This window comes from Delphinapterus leucas, chromosome 18 (assembly GCF_059928025.1).
Source record: "Delphinapterus leucas isolate spDelLeu-1000000601 "Yukka" chromosome 18, BTC_Dleu_Yukka2, whole genome shotgun sequence".
In the NCBI taxonomy this organism is placed as follows: Eukaryota; Metazoa; Chordata; class Mammalia; order Artiodactyla; family Monodontidae; genus Delphinapterus; species Delphinapterus leucas.
Window position 1 is genome coordinate 70,564,680 of NC_143146.1, and position 19,410 is coordinate 70,584,089.

The following is a 19,410-nucleotide window of genomic DNA, read 5'->3' on the forward strand; positions in this document are numbered from 1 at the left end:
ACAGAGCCCTTTCTCCGGAATTGCTACGACGCTCGGGAGGGGAGGCCTCTGTCCTGAAATTGTCAGAGCCGAAGACCATGTAAATCTGGAGCTGCCAGAGGTTGCTGGGCCTCACATTGGAAGAGTCTGCCTGAGAATGAGGTCAGCAGGGAGGAGAGCAGGCCTGAGACCTTGGGAAGAGAAGGTGGGGGCAGTGAGAAGGACAGAGAGGGTCTAAGGATGGTGTGTGCTACAATCCAGTTCTGCTTGAAGTTATGACGGGAGTTAACACATTCCCTTTCCACTTAAGGTAGTCTTCCACTGGGCTTCTGGCATATGTCTCCAAAAGAGCCCCAAATAATGCATGGGTTTCACTTGACAGTAAGTCCAGTGACATCAACGCTGTGATGCAGTCACCCAGAAAGTGAATACAGATGACAGAACCACAGAGAAATCTGGCCGCCCACCATGCTCTGCAGGGTCAGGTGTGCATGGAGCCCACTGGCTGGAGGGCAGGCTCGTAGGACCGCAGCCAGAATGGTCATTGGGGTGTGGCCCTGTTATGCAGGATTGGTTAGGAGAACTAAGGATGTACTACTTGGAGAAAAGAGGACTGATGTGGGTGAGTGGCAGAGGAGGGAGAGTTTCTTTAAGTGTTTGAAGGGCTGCCATGTGAAAGACAGATCCAATTGCATTTTCTAAGCCTTAAGAGAACAAGGACCAATGAGAAGAAGCAATAGAGTGTCAGACTTCAACTCAATGTAATGAACTGTTCAAAGATAAAATGGGTTCCCTCGGGATACAGAATACCACGAGATCATCATCACTGAAGTGTCGATGCCCAGACGGGAAATATTGGGATGGTGGATGCAGGAATCCCATATCACAGTTGGGTTCAACAGGTCCCCTAAGCTCCCTTCCAATCCTGGGAGTCGAGGACTCTTTATTTACCTGAGAGTACTGGGGCCTCTTCCAGCTTACAGGAACAAGGACATTGGAGTTGGAGCCTGATGAGGTGGAAGATGCACTCCGGGTGACAGCCATGGTCCTGGGCTTCCCATCACGCCCAGAAGAGTTCTGCAGTTCATCATATCGCCTCCCGATGATGGGCGTCTTGAGAAAAAAGAATAGAGAAGCACATGTTCTTCTATCTCATTCATACTTCTGGGGTATATGGATCACTGTATCCCAGCAGCAACCAAGAACTGCTTATCTGATTAAAACTTAGATTAGAGAAGTTCAGTGTTACAAGGAGGCTCATTTTCCTTATGTTCAAATACATATTCCAGATCATTCTGCATCTTCAACACTGTCCCACCCTCTTTAGCAGCTGAAAACAAATCCAATTGCTTGTTCTTTTTTTTTTTAATTTTTAAAATATATTTCCTTTATTTATGTTTTTATTTTTTTTTTGCAGTACGCAGGCCTCTCACCGTTGTGGCCTCTCCCATCGTGGAGCACAGGCTCCGGACGCGCAGGCTCAGTGGCCATGGCTCACGGGCCCAGCCGCTCCGCGGCATGTGGGATCTTCCCGGACCGGGGCACGAACCTGTGTCCCCTGCATCGGCAGGCGGACTCTCAACCGCTGTGCCACCAGGGAAGCCCCAATTGCGTGTTCTTAAACACACTTTGGAAATGATTGTAAAGATAAGAAGGAAGACATGCATGAAAGCAAAACAGTTTTCAGATATTTAAGCTTGAAAGACTTTCTTTATAGTTAAAACAAGACCAAAATTCCTTCCCCTCACCCCAACCTGTAATCACCAATCTTGATACACTCTCAATTATTTAAAAATTTATTTAAATTATTTATATCTTTTCAATTATTTTAATGAATGAGGTCAGGGCCAGGTTCTTGACAACACTTCAGAAATTTCACTTCCTGAGAGTCCTGGAGTGTGGTGGCTGGGTAGGCAGCACCTCCCAAACTTTAGCCCCAGGGAGGCCTCTGCAGAAACCTGTTCGCAGGCCTACATTCAGAGACGGCAGACACTGGCTGGTAATTCTCCACCTGCCTCTCAAGGCACATCTTTCTGGAGCAGCTGGGTCTCCGGGGCATGCGGCGGATTGGCTACAGGTTTTCTGTACCTCTTTGGGACAGAGTAAACTTAAGTCAAAGAGTAAGCTTCCCCCACCCCCAGCAATGTAAAAAAAATGTTAAACATTGCAAAATACTGAGTTGATGCCTTAATATCATATACACACTAAACATCACAATGGAAGCACAACAGCATCTCCTCCTGAGTACTGAAATGATGAACAGTCAATGAGACTGTGTGAGAAAACCCAATCTAGCTACAACCTAATCAACAGAGTGAGTTCCATGTAAGCAGATCTAGTTGATCCCTTTAGTGAATGAATCCACTCAGCCGTGTTGAAGAATATTTATGAACTACCTAACATGCATCAGACACTGTACAGACCCTGCTTACAAAGTGGACAGGCCGTTGTTTCTGCTTTGGGGGGTTTATGGGCCATGGGGTAAAGGAGACAGGAAAGCAAATGTATTTTTACATCTTGGACTAAAATAGTTAAGTACAGGCCTCCCAAAAGTTTGTTCATGGACCAGCAGGTAAACCTGACTATTTTCTGTCTTCTTCTCTTCCTAACTCCTTAGTTTATAAGTCTCTTCCCTCCTCACACCCATCTCCCTCAAGGCAAGAATTTAGGTAGTTACACTGGTTTAAAAAGCAGTGTGGCTTGGGGAAGTGACCATAAAGGCAGATTCTGTATTCCTGTAAATCTCAGGCATCCGCTGGTTTGGCTGCAGTTCAGGAAACAAGGTTGTGGATACAAGATAGGACGTGACAGCTGTCAGATACAGAATGAGTGAAGGTCATGGTTTAAAATGCTTAAGATCATTCCATTTTAAAGTTATCTTTTGGGGGGAAGTCATTTTTATATAACTGAGGCTAGCTTCTATTTCTAAAAGCTGCCATTGAAGAGCCCCAGTGAATAGGACAATGCGTTGAACCTAATTTAGGTCTTAGGAGGTTTCACTTGACATAACCGTAAAATAAGTCTCCCCTTCTCCAGGCAACTAGTTCTGACCTTTGCCACTATGTATTCATGCTAAAGTTTACAGAAACAGTTAACATACCTCTGAAATATCAAAGTGAAAGTCCAGGGTTTTCCCAGGTAATTCCTTAGATGCACTGGTCCATACTCGATGTATTTCTATCTTTGAAAGGTCACTGTGTTGGTAGGAAGGTAAAACTAGGCTGGCAGATCGAGAAACTACTAGCTTCAAGATATTCAAAGCTTCTCTCCAGTGGACGCTCTGAAGGAAATAAAAGAGTCAATGGGTAAAAATAATTTTAAAAAAACAAACAAACAATATGCCGCCAGCTACCAAAACTTCTAATGACCAGTCAGAGCTCATTGATTTAAAACAGTGCAGGAAATTCTGTGATAAGTAAAAGGCAAATGACATAAAAAGATAATTTATGCATAAGATGAGCTACATTTAGGAAACAAGAATAAAAAGGACCCGTGTTGTCCACATTCAAATAAGTAAAAGTTTAAAATGACAAGGTACCATTTTTGCTAATGAGGTATTTCTTCAGTTTGAAAAACAAAACAGAAAACAAACAACTGCCCCCCCTCCCCTGCAGCAACCCTCATTGCATTTTATGCTACTGTCTACTCACTGTTTCTCAAGATTCTCCCCACCTCCAGTTTCCAAGCGTCCCTGGTCCTCCTTCTACTTCTCTGGCTCTTCCTGCCTCATCTGCTCCTGGGCATCTGACCTCTGCCCTCAGCCCTCTTCTCCACATCTTCCTCCTGACCTAACCCAGGAATCTGGGAGCCATTCTTAGCTCCCCTCTTTCCCTCCCTCCTGAGAACTTGATCCCCGCCCCCTCCATTGCTGTTGGCACTGGCTCAGGTGAATCCTCTCTGTCCTCTGCCTGGACTATTTCAATGGCCTCTTAACTGGTTTCCCCAGCTGCAGCCTCTCCTTGGGTCCGTCATCAAACCCACTCCAGCTACAGTGATCTTTCTAGAATCTTCAGCTCAAGCCACTTCCCTGCTTAAACTCTTTCAAGGGCTCCCTCTGGTGGACAAGGTGGAATCCACACTCTTTGAGGAAGGCCTGCAGGGGTAATCTCCCCCAGGCAACTCCTGGAGTTGCCCAAACCAGCCAAGGTCTCTTAGCCTCTGTGCCTTTCCTCATGCAATTCCCTCATCCTGGAACGCCCTTCCTCTCCTTATTGCCTTATCAAACTCCTACTCTTCCTGTAAGTCTCATTTGTTTCACCCTCTTTGTATCCCTGACAACCCCAAGCCGACTGAGGTACTTCTCCAACAAAAATATTGAATACAGATAAAACTAGCATGATAAAAGTTATTATTTGCCTAGGCCTTGGAATAAAGTGCATGAAATAAAACACATTTCCTTCACTGTTAAATTCTGCACACGGGAGGTCACGGTTTGAATATGAAATTAGCCACCATTCAAGACAAGGTCTTGAGTACCAGGGAGGGCCCACAGGCCTAAGAATAGGCAGCCTGATAAAACAATCACTTGTTTTTAAAGCTAGGGGCATATGATTAGTAGAAAGATGTGGACTGACCCTCTGTCTCTCATGAGTGTCAAGTGAGAAAGTGGTAATGAACGCCTACCACATGGTACAACTATTACTGGAGCAATGCCACTCGGAAAAAAAAAAAGCTTGAAAATCATTTTTAGCATTAAGTAATTTTCTGCAAGTAATGTGACTGGTGAAGCGAGGATGGAAAAAAAAAAGTTTAAAATTGTATGGCTTTAGTCAATGAGTTTAACCAGAGAAAAACCTAGCATTTGCCCTTGAACTCTGAAACTTACCAAGTACTACGTTTGTTTGTTGGAGTATTTTCAAGTACATTTATGCCACTTTCTTAACCTTAATTCCTTCAACTCTAAAGGGACAATTTGAACCTCTGAATTAACTGTTCGCATTTGAAACGCCTGGCCTAGAACCAGGCACAAGCAAGTTGCTTCTTCCTTCTCCATTGAAACAGGACCCCTCAAAGGAGACCCTGCCCCCACCCTCCCAGCCAGGAGTGTGCTTTCAATACCCAGCCTAGAAGCCCAAAAGGCAGAGAGGTGTCCTCCGAAGGCTCAGGAACGCACTGCGGCCTCAGGATACCACTCAGGGTGCGGTCGGCCACCGTCTCAGCCGCTCTCAGCACGTTATGGGTATCAATGAATGAACATGCAGCCTGGCACCCATATAGCTCTGTGGCCAAGTACAAAGAAAGCTCCATGCAAAGCCTCAATCTTTCTGGAATGACTTTCTGGAAACATCCTGGTTCAAATACTCACTTGTACGTATTTTTCAATGGTTTTCAGAACTTCCACATTGAACTGCTTTACCGGAACGACAGAAAGGTCCATGTAGCTGAGCAGACTGTAGATCACCTGCAGGAGGGGCTGCTGCATGCTGGGGAGGCCCTTCTCCAGCAGCTGTGGGGAAAAGCACACAGTGAGTCAGTTTGACACCAGATTTTCACACAGAAGCACCAGGGTTTCCTAGTACCTTTATGATTGCACATTTCCTTAGGAGAGAAAAGAAAATCCTAACTACTGAAGAAATGGAGGTATTATCAAAGGCAACGCAGGTAGGTCTGAGTATATAAATATAATATTACCCAATGGAATGCAACAAAATAAACCTCAAAAGGAAAGCATCAAACATCACTAATGACTGAAAAATATAAATGAAAGCGAAAGATACATTTATCAGTTATGGAATTGGCAAAGATTAGAAATTGATGATCGTATTGGTGAGGATATAAGAAGAGTATTCTTACACATCAGTGGAAATGTAAATTGGATAATTTGGCAATTGAGATCAACAGTACTAAAAGGGTTTATATCTTTTGAAATACTAATTACACTTTTAGGAACGTTTCCAAACCTAAAGATAAATACTAAGATTTAAGTAAGAGATTTCACCAAGGCATTATTTATAATGGTAAAACAAACAAACAAACAAACAAAAAACCCACACAAAACAAGAAAGCTCTGTAAGCAATTTAAACGTCAAACACTAGGGAAATGGATACATAAATTATGGTAAGTTGTATGATGAAATATCATGCAGTCAATAGAATGACATTTTTAAAGACAGTAAAGGATATCAGATAATATTAAGTGAAAGAGGAAGGATATATAATTTCTATATAATAGATGATGCCAACATTGATGTGAATGGGTGTGTTACATAGAAATAATGCTGGAAGTAAACCCAACAAAATGTTGCAAGTGTTTCTCCCTAGATAATATAATTATTTTTGAACACATACTGCTTTTATAATCGGGGGAAAAAATCAATGACATTTTCAAAAAGGAAAGCAAAATAATGAGAAAACTGATGTGACAGACATAATGAAAAAGGTTACTGTTCAAAATTAAAAATTAATAGAGATGATTCAAATAAATGCTGAAATTCCACATCAAAAGTGGTCCAGGGTTTCCCTGGTGGTGCAATGGTGCAATGGAATCCGCCTGCCAATGCAGGGGACATGGGTTCGAGCCCTGGTCCAGGAAGATCTCACATGCCGCAGAGCAACTAAGCCCGTGCACCACAACTACTGAGCCTGCGCTCTAGAGCCCGCGTGCCACAACTACTGAAGCCCGCGCGCCTAGAGCCCGTGCTCTGCAACGAGAGAAGCCACTGCAATGAGAAACCCGCGCACTGCAACGAAGAGTAGCCCCCGCTCGCCACGACTGGAGGAAGCCCACATGCAGCAACGAAGACCCAACGCAGCCAAAAATACAATAAATAAATTTAAAAAAAAAAGTGGCCCAAAGAAATAACTGAACAGTTAACAGATGAGGAAATATACAATTCCACAAATCTATTGTATGAAAAAAGGAATATCTTCACTAGAAAGGAAATACATAAAGAGATTAATTTTAAAGTACCAATAAAAATATTCAACTGAAAACATGTATAAATGGAATGATAGAATTTAGTGGGGATATGGGATAACCTGAATATTTATACATTGTTTGTAGTATTGTAAATTGGGAAAATCTCTGTGAAGACCAATTTCCCAAATGCATACATTTTCCCAAATGTATCCATGAGCTTTACCTGGATAGATTTTTTGGGAAATGCCAACAGGAAAAACGAGGTAAATATAATCTGATAAAAAGTCTGCATCAAAGGACCATTTTAAAAAAAATGATGAATACAAGCAACAAAAGGTAGATGGTTAACGATATAGTTCCACAGTTACTGAAAGTGACAAGATGTGAGCTATGTCAACACATACACACATACAAAGTTAGTGTGAAGTGAGCACAGCAGGTTCAATGGAAACAGTGACCACAGCTGCCTAAAACTGTATGTAGGTACCTGGCCAACACCTGAAAGAACATGGGACTAACTGAAATAGCAGTTAATTTATATCATATGTAGTGAGTAGGTAAGTTTATAATAAAACTTTTGGTGACAATTGTTGATAAGGGCAGCATAGAACAAATTAGGATATCCACTTTATTTTTTTATGGTGGTAAAATACATATAAAATTTACCATTTTAACTATTTCTAGGTGTACAATTTGGCGGCATTAAGTACACCCACATTGTTGCGCAACCATGACCATTATTTATTTCCAGGACTTGTTCATCATCCCAAACTGAAACTCTATAACTGTGAAACAGCGGCTATAAATTTTCCTCTTCTGTGTTCCTCATATAAGTGGAATCATGTATTTGTCCTCTTGTGTCTGGCTGATTTCACTTAGCATAATATTTTCAAGGTTCATCTATGTTGTAGCATGTGTCAGTACTTCATTCCTTTTTAAGCCTGAATAATATTCCATCGTATGTACAGACCACAGCCCATTTGTATTTTTGAAACTTTTATGACTAGTGAACCAAACAAATTTTGCCTCCTTGCTCTCTCCCAGTTCACCTTGTTTTAAAACAGGCGTTGGCTGCCTTGGTAAGCAGGGCGTTTGTGTTGTTTATCCCGGTGCTTCTTGTGTGCTAAGGTATGTGTGTGCTGGATTAGTAACTCTTGCAGGGACAGATGCGACCAAGGTGATTATCAAAAGCAGTAGGGTGGCACTTAAGAGAGGTTCTTTAAATGCCAGGGATGGGGGTGTGAAAAGAGCAAAGTAATCCTCGGCTGTTGACAGTGCGAATACAGCCCAATATTGCTGATCTGTGTTGCAAACCAAAATCCTGCAGGGTCAACTATATATGCTGGTGGACGAGGCAGCTACCTTTTTCTAGGTAGAGGCGTCCAGTCTTACGGAGCCTTTCCGAAAACGGCTGATTCTTAACCTATCTGCATTCCGAATTGGTGATATAATAGAAGAAAAATTAGAATGGACTGTCTTCATCCCTTCTGAAAAGGCCCCAGCAAGAGGCATGAACGCAGATCCAGAGAGGAAAAGCAAACGCTGAAAATGCTAAAGCAAGGTAATACTATCAATCACTTGCCTCACAGATTTCATGACCTTGTATAGTAAACCAGTTGGGGTCTGGGGGTGCTAAAGAATAACATTTCATCACGTGCCGAAAGCGGTACGTATTTCTAGTATCAGCGTACACAGAAGTGAGAGTAGGGGTTTGCAATGAATGTGCTAGGAACACACTGGTATGAGGATAAAAACCCCATCCCAGTTTTAAAAAGAAACACAAAAGATGAAGATAAAAAGTTTTTTTCAAAAATATATGCTTTGTTAATGAGTTCAGAGCAAACAGCCATTAAACATACAAGCCACACAATAACTCCTTAAATAAGATCTGAACACCCAGAATAATGCAGATAAAATCTCCTCATCTCTGCCATGTCTGACAGGTATTAGTGTAGTAAAAAGGAGTTTAAGCTTTGGAGGCAGCTACACCTCATTTCACCTTAAACTTGTGGCAGATTACTTAGCCCGGCTGAGCCTCGGAATCTTTGTTAAAATAAAGAATCCTACATCATGGGGTTGTTGTGAGGATTTCCATACAGCATCTATGCTAGTAGATAATAGGTGATCAATAAGTTAAGGCTATTGTTATAGTTCTACATACATATTTTACCCATAGAAACCATAACAGATTTTATCCTTAATTGAAGAGCTTACCTCTGCCAGGTAGGTAACCATATTCAAGGTAATGTCAGCATATGCTTCATGAAGGTATCGACAGACCACGTTGACCCACGTGGTACAGTCCCTCGTGTAGCTGTGTGTTTTATAAAGAGTCATGACATGTGCAAGGTTGGAAAGTTTGGGGTTCTTCTCTTCCAAACAAACCTTTTACAAGAAGAAAATCAATTAGGGATAAAATAGCCTGATGAAAAGGAAGAAATGTCAGCAATTTTGCTATAAGCTCCAGCAGCCTGGAAAATTGATCGATACATTTTTTTGGGTAGCTGCAGAGGCGCTTAGTAATTTAATTTTCACAATTTTTTTTCCACTTGTTTTCTCAATAATGAAACAACAATGCAAATCAGCCACCCAGAGATGTGAATTACTAGTGATATCAGTTATTATTTTCAGGTTTATGAAACTCATCACCCTGTCTGAGCCTGGTAATCTCCGTCCACCATTAGGCCTTGAATGTGCCTGAAACTGTAAGGCATACCTGAGCAATCCTTTCGGCTACATCCTTACAGAACTGGCCGGGGTTTTCAAAATGCTGTATCAGCTGGGGCAGAAGACACAAGACATTCAGTGGAAACCCTGGATTAGAGAAGATACAGTGGAGACAAGTGAATATGGTGCATTTGAACCATTAATAGCGGGAAGGCATATTACAGATTTTATTCTGAGGTGCTGCAAAAGCAGCCTTTTGAAGCAGCTTTGATCTGAACTAACATAAATCCAGGAAAAATGTACAGCTGCAATGGCACCGTTTCAAAGGAGGCACTGAAGTACATTTGTAATTTGCAGGTTCAGCGGCTGTTTTGCTACGGACTGTTGCAAATAAGAATGATTGGCACAGATTTTAAAAAGCAGATTAAAATGGACTGAAGCACTAGTTTGAATTTTTATCAAAAATGTATTTTAAGGAAAACCTGCTTGAGAAGACACAGGCCAATCCATTTAAGTCTTACTCATGTAATCAGAAAGACTCTTTAAAATGATGAGGAGTAGCTTAGTGCCACTGTATCAAGCTTTGGCTTCCTGGAAAGAATTCTGGGCCACATGCCATGGTAATTAAAAATCTGGTTTGGGGCTTCCCTGGTGGCGCAGTGGTTGAGAGTCCACCTGCTGATGCAGGGGACATGGGTTCGTGCCCCGGTCCGGGAAGATCCCACATGCCGCGGAGTGGCTGGGCCCGTGAGCCATGGCCGCTGAGCCTGCGCATCCGGAGCCTGTGCTCCACAACGGGAGAGGCCACACAGTGAAAGGCCCATGTACCGCAAAAAAAAAAAAAAAAAAAATCTGGTTTGTTGTTCGCTTAATTCAAAACGATAGGGAACCAAGGGAATTTTCAAGAGGAAAAGAAAGGCTTAGAAAAATAAAAGATTTAGGAGTTAAGAAAAAAGGGATAAAAGTCTGTACAACAGCAATGGAATAAACCAACACTGTCTACAATTTGATCTGGAAAGCATAAAGAATTGATTACTTACTGTCTTATGTATTACTCCTGCCCCTTTTATGCTATTGCCTTAAAAATATCTCTTACAATATACGTAATTAAGACTTACATAGAATTTTAAGACTTATATAGAATTTTAAAAGAAAGAACAAAGCATTCCCAAAGGACCATTTTTAAGCAGAATCGTTAGAAGTACTAAGCCCACATTATCTTATTACACTAAACAGGAGTCCCACCATGACCAGAACCGTAGGAGCGCGAGTGACGTGGGCTTTACCAATGGCTTGGGAGGAGTCCACCATGGATACTCTGGACACCGGTGTCAGCACACTGAACAGCTGCAGGGTAAGGTCGGTGGTGGTGACAGAGGTGAATCCCTTCAGGAGCAGCTGCTGCAACCCTGAGAAGTCCGCCCACTTGAGCTGTGCCTGGAGTTTCTCCAGTTTTTCTCGGTTCTCAGCTTTATCGAGTGGCATGTGAGCCAGCAGTCTGTTCAACAGCCTTAAGGCCATTAGGTATTCAAACTCAAAATCGGATTCCATCAAGGCCACCGTGACCCAAAAGATGGTGGCCAACAGGTTGGTTGGATGGTTTATGTGTGATGGGTCCGTGAGGCTGTCCTTCAAGGAAGATGAGCTTCTGGTTTTTGAGGAGAGGCCTTGTTGGGTACAGGCCTGAATTCTGTCCAGGGTGGCACTCCGAGGTGGGTCTGAGGACCGGTCGACAACACCAAACTTCTTGGGCACAGAGAAGCTCCTTTGATGCCGGCTGCGCTCTGCAGTTGCTGTGCTGCCGCTGGCTGTTCCAGGGTTCACATTGAGCTGTCCTGTGCTCTTTCTGCTTGCTGTTAGTTTAGCGTTAGAGCTTAAGTCTGGTGATGAAGAGCTGGGTATAAAAGTTAAAAAGTTCAATAGGAAGCCAACACATTTCAGTGAAAGGCTAGTCCTCTCAAGACCCATCAACAAACAATGAGGAAGGAAAATCATTCTTTGGAAATATTACTTTCTATTCATTTTTCCATATTCTTAAACCGAAAGAATATGTTTCCTTATTCTTAAACATAAAGCTATGAAAAACAAAACTTAATCAGAACAACCCTCACCAACAAAACCAAATACTGATTTCCACTTATCAAAGAGTTAAAGAAATAAGCAGTTGTCTGTAAAGTTTACTGCTCTTTCATTTATTTTTTGTTTGAATTTGGGTAAGAGTAATTACAAAATAAAATGTACCTGATAGGTACAAATGTTAATATTCTATTAACTGACTGATAAAAAGAACAGATAAAGAAATATCTAGGAAAAAAAAGTAAATGTGTGCATCAAAGGAAAATTTTTGTACTTATAAACGTTTATGAAAAATGATTTCTAAATCTATTTCAGGCTGAAAAGATAGAACTCTTTATGAACATTCTTGCTAAATTTTTACTGATTTAGGTTAATCTGTAGGTTTCTAGAGATAAGTATGTATGATGTTATTAATCACACTAAAATTAAGTATGCATAAAAATGTTCAACTTCAAAATGAAACAAAGCTCAATGTGATATAACATTGCCAGCTGAATTTCAAGCAAGTTGAGCTTAATTACACAAACAGAATACAAAATTGTGAATGATCTGAAATGGGCTATTAAACATTGCCAGGAGCAAAAGGAACTGAAAAATTTAAAAAAAGAAAGATCCTAAGGTAGAAATTTCTTCAAGTAAAATCAACATTTATTCTGTTTTTATAGTGATTGATCAGTTGTGTTTCATACATATTCATTTAAAAAATAATACTTTGGGGCTTCCCTGGTGGCACAGTGGTTAAGAATCTGCCTGCCAATGCAGGGGACATGGGTTTGATCCATGGCCTGGGAAGATCCCACATGCTGTAGAGTGACTGAGCCCATGCACCACAACTACTGAGCCCACGTACCACAACTACTGAAGCTCGTGCACCTAGAGCCCATGCTCTGCAACAGGAGAGGCCACTGCAATGAGAAGCCCGCGCACCGCAAGGAAAAGTAGCCCCCACTCGCCACAACTAGAGAAAGGCTGCATGCAGCAGCAAAGGCCCAATGCAGCCAAAAATAAATAATAGGACTTCCCGGTGGCGCAGTGGTTAAGAATCCTCCTGCCAATGCGGGGGACATGGGTTTGAGCCCTGGTCCAGGAAGATCCCACATGCCATGGAGCAACTAAGCCCATATGCCACAACTACTGAGCCTGTGTGCCACAACTACTGAGCCCACATGCCACAACTACTGAAGCCCATGCGCTTAGACCCCATGCTCCACAACCAGAGAAGCCACCACGATGAGAAGCCGGCCAAAATAAAAAAATTTTTAAAAATTAAAAAATAAAATACGTTATTTCTATAGAATATAATAAATAGGATAATTACATAAAATTTGAAAAAATACTCAAAGAAATAAGAAATGAAAAATCATTAATATTTGTATTATTTAGAAATAACATTTATTGTCTGTTTTTTTTTTTTTTTTTTTTTTTGTGGTACGCGGGCCTCTCACTGTTGTGGCCTCTCCCGTTGCGGAGCACGTGCAGGCTCAGCGGCCATGGCTCACGCGCCTAGTTGCTCCACGGCTTGTGGGATCTTCCCAGACCGGGGCACGTGTCCCCTGCATCAGCAGGCGGACTCTCAACCACTGCACCACCAGGGAAGCCCCATTTATTGTCTATCTTGCTGATGTTTTAAAATACTTCTCTACTGTGTGTGTGTGTGTGTGTGTGTGTTGTAACTTTTTTTTTTTTAACTTAAGGAAATGTCATACATACTTTCTTGGATCATACACAGACTTCCAAAACTGGATTTGTTCTTTAGACATTGCCCAAAGTCCAGGCATTTCCCAAATATTCAGTACAGCATATTTGATTTTCAAAACGAAGTTAAACTGATTCTCACCGAGATAATACAGTTAAGAGATCACTGTTCTTCAGGCAGTCAGACAAGTTATCCACAGCAGCTTCCAAGGTAAGGAGTGCTTCCATTACATAACCCTGCCAAACAGGCAAAGACAACATTCTGTACTGCTTATAACTACTGTTAACTTAATGAAGATAAATTTAATCAAAACAAACTATTCAAATAATGGTAATATTGAAAGTTAGACAGTCATGGTTACTTTAATGTACGAAGGCTACAAATTTTAAGGGCCACTTAGGAAATTCAGATGGCTTAGGAGTTAGCAGATAATCATGAAGATTTATTTCCCTAGCTGTGAGGTCTTCCACAGATCAATCTCATTTGAAATCCAACAGGGAGGGGCAAGGGACAAGCATGGCCCCTTGTTGAGGGGGATGGTGGGCATGTGAAATACAGAGTGGCAACGTCTGAAAGCCAGGATTAAGAGATGAAGTATGAGAAGGGCTGTGTCCCAAGGGCATTTTATAGTGTACTGCCAATGGCCAGGAGGAGGAAAAGAAGTTGAAGTCTACAGGCATGCAGGTCCTCTGAGATGCAGAACATTTCTGGTGGAAAAGAAGGCCTTGGCCCAAGCTACAGAGCTTGTAATGCCCCTGGCTTTCCAGCTCCCCGGTCTCTGGGGTCCCCAGTCCACAGGGTCTTCCTGTGGCATCTATTCTCCCCACTATTTCTTTCACTTTTCCCAGTTTATGGAAGGCTAACCACACAGACAGGTGTGGTGCTTTGCACAGATACAACAGCGATCCCTTCTCTGGGTGGGCAGGTTGCACAACTGCATCTTAGGTTGTTAGTAGAAAAGACAAAACAAGACAACTCCCTCAGCCCCCACCAAATAAAATCAATAAAGACAAAACAACACCAAGAGTCACCACAGGATTTCAGTTGTTGGCTCGATAAAAGTGTCCACTGAATTTCTAGAACAATGCCCCCGGAGTGATTTTTGTAAAAATAAAAGTCAACCTCTAGAATTTCAAAATAAATTGTACATGTCCAAATGGCTGGGATACTTGGCGAGAGGAAGAAAGCTCAAAGAAAGTTATTAACACCCCATCTTTGAGCTGAGAGAAGGGTGAGTTCCTGGACTTTCCTTCCGTACCTGAATCTCATCTCCATGCTCTCCAATCACCTCCACCAGCCTCGAGAGAAGGTCCGACAAGGCGTGTGCTGACAGTGGCTGTTTGAGGGCCCGGAATATCTGGAAGGACCGGCCGGCATAGTGTCTGGAAGAGCTGGCGAGGGCTGTCTGCAGAGCAACTTCACTCAGCTGCTGCTCCAGGTGGAAACCTAGGGCACAGGGGTGGGAGCAGGTCAGCCGCTCCTCTGCGAACCTCGGACACCAGTTATCCGCACGTTTACAACAGGATAGCTGCACAGCGCTACCTCCTGGTGCTACTTATTTAAAAATGAACCATTTTAAAATAAAACCCAAATCTGAATCAGTCTTAAGGAGGCATAGTGGAGTACAGTCAGAAGCTTTGGAGCAAGGTGGTCCTAGATTTGAATGGGGGATTTGGGACTCTGGGAAAGAAGCTAATTCTCTGCGAGCCTGCTTCCTCGTCTTTCCCTTGTGGATAGCAGCATTTACCTCAGAGGGGTTGTGAAAATCAAACAACTTAAAAAGGGCTTAGTACTGTCTCTGATACATAATATGTGCTCACAAGCGTATTATTATCTATTACACTGCTACTGTTTGACATTGTTCTTCTGTACTTTTTACACAGAATACTTTCATTCCTGTTTTCATACGAGAATTTGTTAGAAACAAGTTTTTGGAGGACTTGTGTATGCAGAGGAAAGCGAAGCATAGCCAAGGCCTGGGCCAAAGTCTTTGCTCTTCAGAAGAGTCCATAAACATGCAGATATGGAGGTGTAGGCACTGCAGAGAAGGCAGGCATCATTTAAACTTTCGCCTGAATATTTGTTCTTCCACCAGCATGAAGGTAATCTTGGTCCTCAGGAAACCATGTGATCAGACAGAAATGAAAGCAGAAGGTAAAGTCCATGGCTGAATACTGGGCCACTAACCCCTACACCTGCTGTGCCTCTTTACAGGGAGAAAATCAGGTTACGAGAGTCACAGGACATGATGAAAACATCGACTTGCGCTGTCTCCGTGGTCTAGAGGCTCTGTGGCACATTCGATTGTCTCACGAATGAGACCAGGAGGGATAATTCAGTGTTACTGTTGTTAGCTGCTGCTTCGCTGTCTCGCCCCAGAGACACGTAAGACCGTATAAGAGAATGTTCCTGCAGAGCCAACAAAGCGTCCTGGAAAATGGACTTAGACACATTCAGGGTAGTAAATACAGGATTAAACCCATATGAATGGATGTTTCAAAATAGTTTTTTACATCTTTATTTTGCTTTTCAAAACATATTTTTCTACTTAAGCCATTTAATATATGGGGGTTAGGTCCCCTGGCAATGAACAAAAGCTTATTTAAATCATACTGCTGGAACTGTACTAGTAGGATTGCAGAATCCTCCCCCGTCCCACCACCACTAAGACGATGTCCTTTGGGAAAAGCTATTTCATGGGTGGCAGAGAAAAGAAAAAGGTTTCCTTTACTCCCTGTTACACACTGGTCGTACATTTCCCAGCCTTCCTGGAAATCAGGCGTGACCTCGTGCCTGAGTTCTGGCCAGTGGAAAGTAGGAAGAAGCACCGGCCGTCACATGCAAAGCTAGCATGTAAACTCCTCCCGAGCAATCCTCCACACACTCTCTTCCTTCACCTGCCCCACGGACACAGAGGGCTGAGACCTCCGAGCCTAGGGGATGACAGGGCCACAGGGCAGAGGGTCCCTGAAGCACCAGGTGGAAGGCTGTCTCCCAAATGTCCACATTGAACTGTTATGTGGTCCAGAAACAGCCTCTTGTGTTAGGTCTCTGAGCTTTGGGGGTTATTTGTTATAGCAGCTATGCTACCCTGACTAATACAAGTGTTTCCAGGAACACATTTTATTGTGCTGGATTGGAAACAGGCAGAAAGTAGCAATGTACAAGGAAACTGAGGTGGGTAAAAGTATCTCGTGCAAGATGTGAAAAGACATACAATATTCTAAGCAGCCTGAAATACCCTCTGAGAATATGCTATATAAGGTACTCATACGTTTTCTCATTTTTAGTATCTTCATACAATCAAGAGTGTTACACAAATGAAGAGTTCACATGCATCATAAATTTCTTCCTTTAGGCTATCAAGTGACTTTTAAGTGGGGGAAATACCAATAAAAGCAGTCTTAATATTTCAAAGAAATTCCAAAGGGGAAACTCAAAACAAGAAATGGCAATCCTATTCCTAGAACAACTTTCCCATTTCAGTTTAACAGTATTTTTTGTTTTTTAGTAAGTATCCTCTGATAATGGAAAGAGATGTGGCGAATCTGGAATGTTTCAAACTGTGAAATGTGCTAATTAACAGAGCAGCCAGGAGAGGTGGTGAGCCCTATCTACTGTGACCAGCCTGCTGTGTGAAAAAAGGCAGGGATAGCTGCTGTAGCGTGCTGAGGAACCAAATTTAAATTTCACACACACATCAGCCCAGGCCAAGCTGAATCTGAATGGAATGCAGCTAAGGGCTTAAATGTTGTGATGGTACTACTGTCTAAATTAGAATCAGACTGTGTTCCGAACGTTGAGTGGTCACTGGCACAGGACTTGCCAGCAAATACTTTTAAAGCCGAAAACATTTTATCACAAAATTCTTTTTTTAAAAGAAAACAGTTTGCAAGGCTGGCAGTTTTCACAGTTGAGTCTGACAGTCAGTGACTACGACTTCTCTCTCATGGCCTTCTTTAAATAAAATTAATATAGGCACAGTTTAATTCTAGTAAGGTAAATGAAGCAAGGAGAACAGAGACATTGGGGAAATTATTTGATAGAGCATAATGCAAGTATCAGTATATGTGACATTAACTATCACTCAGGCACATCTGAAAAAGCTTCAATATCCTCTATGACTATTCCTTTGCTATTGCTTCCGAATGCAGGATTTTACACACACACACCCGCCCCGCCACACACAAATACATACACAGTGTGTGGTTATATGGGGAGAATGAGCTCCATTATAGAAAAATGCTGAAAGTGGGATTTGGAGAAACAGGATGAAGTACCTGATTTGGAATCTCTAAACACGGATACAACATGACGTAGAAAATTAGTGAGTTGTTCAGCACTCTTTGAATTCTGATTTTTGGGTGTGATGTCCTCATGGCACCAAAGTGGACCATATGCCCTTCAACAAAACACACAAAATGTCAAAAATGTAACTATCGTTTTGCATTTTTAAAACCATATACACAGTTCTAACTCCAAAGGTACAACATACATTTTAAAAAATTTTACATATTAATTTGGTGGTAAATTTCAGTCTTCTAAAGCGTAAGAGCATACTCAAAACAGAACTAGCTAATTGACGGAGATACACTTTTTCTTATGTTTTACCCACAAAATTAAAACCTCTCAATTCACCAGGACAGTGTTTATTTAGCACATAGTAGGTGCTATGTGTCTGTTAAACAAAATGATATAATATGTTAAATAAAATACAGATTTAGACACAGACTCAATTTCTATGTCTTAGAATTTGCAGAGATAATGCTTTTATCAGGATCACATCATGAGGTTGCCAAATACTGTAGCACCAACTTGAAGATACAACCTCTGTTGTCTATTTGGTTTTCTACAGTAAGAATGGGATGGATCCAGGGGTGAGAATTTTAGAGAACACCCTTCCCAACACCGACAGCAGTGAGGTGACAATATCTTTCTTCTCCATAAACCAGTCAGGTCTCTGAGGTACCCAGTATGGAGGCACCACCAGCCCCTCCCTGAGCTTCCTGTACGTTAAATTCTATACTGACTTGAGTGCACACAATACTCTAAACCATTAATAGAAGAAAAAATGCTCTCTCTTCATTTTTTGCTTTACTTGATGCATTAGTTGAATAAAGAAAAATCATGTGAGATACTAGATAACAAATATTTATATAGACCAGACTTCCAGGACTTAACTCACTGCGGAAGGTCGGCATGCCCCAGGTCACAGGTAAGCATGCGTTTATACAAATACTGGACCTCAGGGGACTAGAGATTTGGAAGCCTTCCAAGTTAAATTGTTCCTTAGAAGAGCCAGAAGACCTGCAGAAAACAGGATCGCTCGCAGTTTTTCTCGATTTTGATTTATTATTAGTTTGATCCCTTTCCTATCATGCATCCTTACTGTTTCTGGCTTCTGAATTCCATTTAGAAATGACTCCTTGGACTACAGGAGCAGACAGCTGTCCTCTCTGCAGCTGCCACTGGGTTGACCGTGGCTAATATCTTTGCTTTCCAGAGTGATGTTCTTTGCCAGGTCTCAACTCCCAGATCCTGGCAGCTCCAATAGATGGTGAAAGTCACGCTCACCTCTGGGAGCTACTTTTTTTGCCTCCACCTGCTGCAGGGTCTTTATGTACAAAATCTCCTTGCCTCTCAACTGTGACAATGCCTACCAGTGTCTGCCTTGTACACAGACTACAGCAGACACAATTTAGAAGAAAGAAGACTTTGCTAGAACTCCAGGCTTGCTTTTCTATCTGTGGTTTTAAAGTGATGTCCCTTTTCCAAAAGACTGACCTGAAAACAGCAGCCCATATCCTGACCCCTCATTACCTGGTGGTCAGAAACTCAATGAGCTTGTTTGCCTTCTCGTCTGTTTCACCAGCTGCGTCCACATCTTCAACCTCTTGGGTCATCTGCGGGAGGTTCCCACTGCTGTCTCCCAGACTGATACTGGAGGAGGTGGAACTGGAGCTCAGCCCCGAGTCTGGCACCGGGGAGGACTGGTCCTCTCTCAGGAAGTCAAAGCCACCTGGCGGAAGACAAGGTCAAGGTGGAACTTGCAGGCCGGGCACTTAATGAGGTCAGGAGGTGCGCATAAAGAAGTGTGTAGTTATTTAATTTTGGGGGGGGGGGAAACGCTTCA

The 19,410-nt window shown here is 42.3% G+C and overlaps 1 protein-coding gene across 9 annotated transcripts in view; it reads right to left on the bottom strand.

The window, feature by feature from the left end:
• Positions 1-19,410, bottom strand: part of FRY (FRY microtubule binding protein) — a 426,510-nt gene that overhangs the window by 43,466 nt on the left and 363,634 nt on the right. For all 9 annotated transcript variants that reach the window (XM_089899275.1, XM_089899270.1, XM_089899272.1 and 6 more), the window contains 10 exons: positions 19,098-19,296; positions 17,558-17,679; positions 14,536-14,723; positions 13,419-13,513; positions 10,792-11,399; positions 9,555-9,652; positions 9,053-9,223; positions 5,285-5,425; positions 3,080-3,259; positions 931-1,092 (listed from right to left, as the gene is read on the bottom strand). In XM_089899275.1, coding sequence (XP_089755401.1) covers positions 931-1,092; positions 3,080-3,259; positions 5,285-5,425; positions 9,053-9,223; positions 9,555-9,652; positions 10,792-11,399; positions 13,419-13,513; positions 14,536-14,723; positions 17,558-17,679; positions 19,098-19,296 — 1,964 coding nt within the window. The remainder of the gene's footprint in view (positions 1-930; positions 1,093-3,079; positions 3,260-5,284; positions 5,426-9,052; positions 9,224-9,554; positions 9,653-10,791; positions 11,400-13,418; positions 13,514-14,535; positions 14,724-17,557; positions 17,680-19,097; positions 19,297-19,410) is intronic.